This window comes from Drepanopeziza brunnea (genome assembly GCF_022702325.1).
Source record: "Drepanopeziza brunnea f. sp. 'multigermtubi' strain 214-2 chromosome Unknown ctg12, whole genome shotgun sequence".
Lineage (NCBI taxonomy): Eukaryota > Fungi > Ascomycota > Leotiomycetes > Helotiales > Drepanopezizaceae > Drepanopeziza > Drepanopeziza brunnea.
In genome coordinates, this window is record NW_027094075.1 from 876,647 (window position 1) to 884,405 (window position 7,759).

The window sequence follows — 7,759 nt, forward strand, 5'->3', positions numbered from 1 at the left end:
AATTTCTTCCAATGTGCGCCGAAGCATATTCAGTTGAGTTGTCTGCCACTTCTCCATACTGTTCCGTGGTTCGATCAAGGCTTTTGAAGGCTTGTTCTACGGTTCGCACGAGCGGTACATTCGCCATCAGAAGGGCTCCATCTAGCTTGCTCGTAATTCTAACGCTTATGAATTCTATTCCAATTGCCAATTCCAGAGTCATTCACCGTAAGTCATGTCTAGCGCAAACCAACTCTACATCGTCTTCCCTTCCCTTCCCCTTTGAAATTCCTCTGCAAATATGCCCCATCCCCCCACTGGCTCATGGTCCATTCTCAACTCATGAACCACGAAGTCATACACCCCATCCGCCGGTAGTCTCCCCTGGCACACATTCCCCCCCATCGCCACATTCAAAATGACATTAAATTCACTCATCCTCCTCGTCCCTTCGGGTATATTCGCCTTCATAACCGTCCTCCCATCAATATACCATACCATTCTCCCTCCCTGCCCATTCTCCGGCTGATCCCACGCAAACGCCATCGTCACCGGCCGTCTCGCCATATCAGGAATCGGCGTCTCAACGACCCGATGTTTCTGCGAGTCCTCCCCGTTGAAATGCCCCCAGTGCAAACAAGAATGATTCACGCAATCCCCATTCCAGCTCTCGAAAACATCCACCTCCCCATCCGTCGGCCAGCTGAACGGGGCTTTCGGCAGCAGCCAAAACGCAGGCCAGATGCCCGCCGCGCAAGGCGCGCTCAGGACCGCCGTCAGGCACCCCCTCTGCCGATCTAGTGTCTGATGCGAGACGAGGCGCGCCGAGGTGAATTTGTTCTCCGGCAGGGAATGGTTGACGATTGCGCGCACGACCAGTTTCCCGTCGGGGGTGAAGAAGGAGTTCGCAGCGGCAGCAGTATAGTTCTGTGACTCGTTGTTGCCCCAGCCGTGGGCGCCAGTTTCATGCTGGAAAAGGGCAGAGACGGGGGTGGAAGGGGTAAAGAAGGGTTGCCAGTATGGTTGAGCAGGATGGGAACCGCCGGGTTTGGTACCGTAGGGAATGAGTGGGGGGCCGCCTGAGTGGAATTGATGCGGTGGTTGTTGTGGATACTGGTGATGCTGCTGCTGCTGCTGGCGCTGTTGGCGCTGCTCGTTGAACTCTTTGAATTTGGCTTTGCCTTTATTAAGAAGGCCTTCGAGGTGGCCTTGAAAAGACATCGTGATAGAATATGCTATTAACCTCCGACCCGACTAAACCTCCGATTAAGAGTATTTTGGCGCGGCTGAACGAGAAACTGTTGGTGAACTTTTGGTCCGGACCACTCATCGCTGCTTGTAAAAGTTCGCTTAGCAAAGTATTACCTACGCTTAATAGTGGGCCTTGACGTTGCAACTTTTAGGGCCCTTCCTTAGTAGTAATAATAGTAGTAAGGCCATCTTAATTATTTAATACGAAATTTTCAATTTGCTTATAACGACTTGATTTTTATTGCATTCGATTTTCAAGATACGGTTTCTTTAAAAATCCGCTAAAATTAAATCAATAGCTCGTTGCGCTCGCCGCATAGCTCGAGAAATAACTTTTATTATTCTAACTCGATTTTTTGCGGATAATAATAATACTAATAACGCCGATTATATACGGCTCTAAGACGTTGCATCGCCGTTTAATTTTACTTAGCATTTTAAAAAAAAAAAAAAAAAAAAACGTTGCAATTAATTTGCAGCTCTTTTTTTTCGAGTATATCGAATATGTTGTTCTTGTTGTTGTATTTATTAACGTCGGGCGGGTATCCAAAACGCAATGCTTGGACCTTAAGGACCTCTTTTAAGGTACGGCGACGTGCTAATAGTCAGTGCACTGACTTTGTGACCTGCGGGCTCTCGGTCACAGTCAAGACAAGCAAGTGTCCTAGGTCAAGCAAGTGTCCCATTCTAATTATTTCAACTTGTATTAGAAATAACTTAGCAACGAATATTGCTATGATATTCAAAACTAGATGCATAGATCGGCGTAATCGAGATCTTTAAAAGTTTAACCAAGTATAAAATATTTTTATTAATAATTTAATAATGAATAGAATAAATAATGTTTGATTATCGATTGAATTTGATTGAAAATCAAATATTTTGTATTAAAAAATTTATATTTTTGAATATTAATCGTCTTTTGAATTGAGCTTCGATATAAAAATTTGATATTTAAAAAATTCTTAATCAAGCGGACTCGTACCATTTAGTTTTTTTATTATAACTTCTATAATTATTATTTTATTTAAGTTACAAATATAATCGAAAAGTTGATGTTCTTGAATTTTCGTTAAATTGTCCGAGCTTTTTTCGCTGTTACAATTGTGATTTTGCGTAATAAATATTATTTTACTTATTTTAATAATAAAAAATATATAATATGTTTAATAGGTAAAGTATAATTCACTTATCTCGATTCGTATATTTAATTTTTATTATTGTATCTTTTTTTGTTATTGACTTATTCTTAATACAAATCGCGATTTTCGATTCTTTTCGATAAAGAATCAGAAACAATTTTTTTTTACGATTTGCAACTTGAATTACTTGATAATAAAAAGAGCTATATTGATAAAAATTGAATGCATTAATCGGCGGAATCGAGCTCTTTAAAACTATCAAATTTTTAATATCATAGCTTTATTCGTTATTAAGTTATTTTTAATACAAGTTAAAATAATTGAAATAGGACACTTGCTTGACCTAAGACACTTGCTTGTCTTGACTGTGACCGAGAGCCCGCAGGTCATAAAGTCAGTGCACTGACTATTAAGTAAAGGAATTATATACAAAGTACTATCTAATCGAGAATGAAAACTACGTTGAAGAAAACCTTTCGTTAAATAGCTGAACACTTGTAAAACTCTTAAAAGCAATTCATAATAATATTATATATGCATCGAGTTTTCTTTCGACAACTGTCGAATACGTATAGCCTTACGAGCGGCTTCGATCCGTATAGTACAAACATCGTTCTCTTTCGTCGTAAAGCTAAGAAGGCTCGCGTTTGTAGCCTTTAAGTAAAGCCGGTGTGTTTGCAAAACTGTTGGATTGCGTCCAAGCGATTGGGAATATATATTCGTAAGGTCGTAACTAGGCTGCTCCATGGGGCCCCATGGGGCCCCACGGAGTTTTAAGTCCTCCCCACGGGGGAACCCACGAGGGGTACAAAATTCTGCCCCTCCCTATAAGGAAACCCTATAAAGCGTAAGGTTACTCTATAAGGTTTATATACATAAAAATATATATATGCATAATTATTAATTAGGTTTACTAATCACATTTATTAATCATATTTACTAATCACATTTACTAATCACATTTACTAATCATATTTATTAATCACATTTACTAATCAGAGACTTAGAGTATTAGTTAAATTTACTAGTTATAAAAGCTTAAGAGTTAATAAAGACCCGTTTTTTAATTTAAATCTACTAGTTACAAAGAGTTGATAAAGACCCGTCCTTTTGCAGTTACGTAAAATACGGTCAACTCGATCTCCGCTTTTAGCCCAAGCTTTTGCTTATAAGCATAGTTTAAATAAATCTCGTTTGACTCAAGTAGCTCTCTTAGCTTTTAGCACTTGTTGCTCTACTTAAACTCATTTTCATTCGAGAACTTAAAGGTGAGGCGTTTGTATACTAAAGTGCTATCGATAGTGAAAGGGTATAGCATTAATAGCTTTTTCAAGATGCTTTTAGCTTCGGCATAATCGCTATCGAAAAGCTTAAGAGTAAGATCACTTAAGATCAATCGAACCTTAACATCCTTATAAGTAAATTGCTTTCTAATTGCGTTAAGGAAAGAGACAAAGTAGTCGAAGAGACAAAAGACTTAAGCGCTCTCTTTTTAAATAAAAAATCAATTAGTGATCATAAAATATAGATATTATTACTAACTTTATTAACATCGTAGTGCTTGATGCCGAACTCGTCGATAAAACCTTTGCGACTTTTCTATTCGTACTCGAGGCCGATTAATCTTAGAAACAAAGCGGTATCCTTTTCGTTATAGCAAGTAAACATTGAATTAATAACGCTACTATTAGCATAAACGATTACGAAATCTTTATAGCGACTAAGTATCTCGTTGATTAGCTTATTGCTACTAGTGCTAAAAGGGTTGACCTCGACTATAGCGTTATAAAAGAAAAGAATCGATATTGCTAAATAAAGAAAATAATTAGCTTAAAGCAAAGAATCAAAAAGCAAGGAATTAAAAAGAAAATAATTACTTAAGTTAAATATAATTGTAATTGAGTGTTAAAGTTAGTTAAGAAGTTGAAGTTGAGTGTTGAAGTTAAGAAGTTGAAGTTGAGTGTTAAAGTTAAGGTTGAGAAGTTAAGTATTGAAGTTAAAGTTAAGAAGTTGAGTGTTAAAGTTAAAGTTAAGAAGTTGAGTGTTGAAGTTGAGGTTGAGAAGTTGAGTATTAAAGTGATAATGAAAAAAAGAAAAGAAAAAGGAAAAAGAGCGAGTACTTATATAAAAATAAAAGTATAGCTTAATCGTAATCGAGGCATTGCCTCGATTCATTAAAAGTGAATTATAATATTTGAAATAATAAATCGACGCAGAATAAAGAAAATAACGATGCAATGCTTCGATTTATCAAAAGTGAATTATAATATTTAAAATAATAAATCAACGCGGAACAAAGAAAATAACGCGTCGCTTAATGATAATCGATGCAATACTTCGATTCATTAAAAGTGAATTATAATATTTAAAACAATGAATCGACGCAAAACAAAGAAAACAACGCGTCGCTTAATAATAATCGATGCAATGCTTCGATTCAACAAAAGTGAATTACAATATTTAAAACACGAACTCGACGCGGAACAAAGAAAGAACGCTTCGCTTTGTAAATCTGATTAGTAAATCTGATTAGTAAATGTGATTAGTAAATCTAATTAGTAAATACTGCACGAAAAGAAACCTTGCATGCTGCACGTCTTTTTGCTATACGTGCTTAGCTCGGCTATAGCTCGGCTATAGCACGTGCTTTGCCGTACGTAATCTGATTAGTAAATCTGATTAGTAAATCTGATTAGTAAATCTGATTAATAAATACTGCACAAAAAGAATTAACGTACTTAAGGCTGCTATACGTAACTTACGTAAAGCTGCTACACGTAACCTACGTAAAGCTGCTATACGTAACCTACGTAAAGCTGCTATACGTAACTTACGTAAAGCTGCCACACTTAACGTACTTAAGGCTGCTACACGTAACCCACGTAAAGCTGCTATACGTAACTTACGTAAAGCTGCTACACTTAACGTACTTAAAGCTGCTACACGTAACTTACGTAAGGCTGCCACACTTAACGTACTTAAAGCTGCCACACGTAACCCACGTAAAGCTGTCATACGTAACCTACGTAAAGCTGCTATACTTAACGTACTTAAAGCTGCTACACGTAAACTACGTAAAGCTGCTATACGTAACTTACGTAAGGCTGCCACACTTAACGTACTTAAGGCTGCTATAGCTCGGCTATAGCTCGGCTATAGCACGTGCTTTACCGTACGTAATCTAATTAATAAATCTAATTAGTAAATCTGATTAGTAAATGCTGTATAAAAAGAATTAACGTACTTAAGGCTGCTATACGTAACTTACGTAAAGCTGCTACACGTAACCTACGTAAAGCTGCCACACTTAACGTACTTAAGGCTGCTATACGTAACTTACGTAAAGCTGCTATACGTAACTTACGTAAAGCTGCTACACTTAACGTACTTAAAGCTGCCACACGTAAACTACGTAAGGCTGCTATACGTAACTTACGTAAGGCTGCCACACTTAACGTACTTAAAGCTGCTATAGCTCGATTATAGCTCGGCTATAGCACGTGCTTTACCGTACGTAATCTGATTAGTAAATCTGATTAGTAAATCTGATTAGTAAATCTGATTAGTAAATCTAATTAGTAAATCTGATTAGTAAATGCTGCACAAAAAGAATTAACGTACTTAAAGCTGCTATACGTAACTTACGTAAAGCTGCTATACGTAACTTACGTAAAGCTGCCACACTTAACGTACTTAAGGCTGCCACACGTAACCTACGTAAAGCTGCTATACGTAACTTACGTAAAGCTGCTACACTTAACGTACTTAAAGCTACTACACGTAAACTACGTAAGGCTGTTATACGTAACCTACGTAAAGCTGCTACACTTAACGTACTTAAAGCTGCTATAGCTCGGCTATAGCACGTGCTTTACCGTACGTAATCTGATTAGTAAATCTGATTAGTAAATCTGATTAATAAATCTGATTAGTAAATCTGATTAGTAAATGCTGCATAAAAAGAATTAACGTACTTAAAGCTGCTATACGTAACTTACGTAAAGCTGCTACACGTAACTTACGTAAAGCTGCTATACGTAACCTACGTAAAGCTGTTATACGTAACTTACGTAAGGCTGCCACACCTAACGTACTTAAGGCTGCCACACGTAACTTACGTAAAGCTGCTATACGTAACTTACGTAAGGCTGCTACACTTAACGTACCTAAAGCTGCCACACGTAACTTACGTAAAGCTGTTATACCTAACGTACTTAAAGCTGCTACACGTAACCTACGTAAGGCTGCTATACGTAGCGTACGTAAAGCTGCTACACGTAACTTACTCGTAAACTATAGTTCACGGGCTATATAGCTTTACGAATAACTTAACTTTATTAAAAGACTTAATAGTTATAAAAAGAATCAGCTCTTTTAAAGTTTAATAAAAGTAATACTTATGATTAAAAGAATTACGTGCACTAGCTAACTAAAAGGTTTTATAATCAAGTTAAAAGTCTTTTGATTAATATAACATTTTGAGCGAAGCATGCTAACTGACTCGTAAACCATAGTTTACGAGTAAACTCTTCTTTTAACTATTACTACCGGTATTCTTAGCTAGCTAGCTAAAGTCGATATAGATATATTAATAATAATAAAAAAACTAAAAATATCGATAAAAAAGAATTCAATTAATTATTGCAATCAATTGTAAACAAATAAATACAAAAACTTAATAATACAAAAAAAGCAATTCAGTAAATAAAATCAAAGTCGCTAATTATAAAACTTAGCAAGAGCGATACTCTTTGCAATCAAACGCTTGATTCTAAAAGAAGCTTCTTTCCTTTTATCTTGTATTAATCTCGCTTTATCATCTTCTTTTTCTTTTATTCGTTTGCGCTTTAAAGTTGATAATAGATTTATAATTCGTTCGCTTATAAAAGTATTAAATTTAAAATCGTTAAACTTATATATAATAATTGACTTACTTTGACTTTAAATAACGATTAAAAGAGTTTTAAGTTTCGAAATACTAAGTTTCGAAGTTTAAGCGGCATTTAAAGTTCTATAAGATAGCGAAGCCGAGTCCGGTATTCTATCAGCTTCCTTTTTACTTATTATCCTTTCATCACCTTGCTTAAGGCTTGATATTTCTTCCGCGTTAAAATAATTTTATTAAGAAATATTATTCGAATCGTTTTGATCGTATAAATTTGCTATCGCTAATATTTAAGTTAGAATTTATATCTAAATAAAAGCGTATATTATATAATATCGTATCTCGTTGCACTTTATTTTTATAGTTTATATAGCGTTTAAAGCTAGTCGATTCGTTCGTACCGTTCGAATCTGAATTTTTTAAATCGTTTTCGTTTTTTATATCATTAAGAACGTTCTAATCTATATCATCTTGAGTTTGCTTATCGAGAAGTAAATTCGTA

The 7,759-nt window shown here is 35.9% G+C and overlaps 1 protein-coding gene across 1 annotated transcript; it reads right to left on the minus strand.

Annotated features, from left to right (window-relative positions):
• Nucleotides 1-234: 234 nt before the first annotated feature.
• L3040_007060 (uncharacterized protein) lies at nucleotides 235-1,200 on the minus strand (the record flags this gene model as incomplete). The annotated part of the gene is made up of 1 exon (XM_007296959.1): nucleotides 235-1,200. The coding sequence occupies one exon, from the start codon at nucleotides 1,198-1,200 to the stop codon at nucleotides 235-237; it is 966 nt and encodes a 321-aa protein (XP_007297021.1).
• Nucleotides 1,201-7,759: the final 6,559 nt, after the last annotated feature.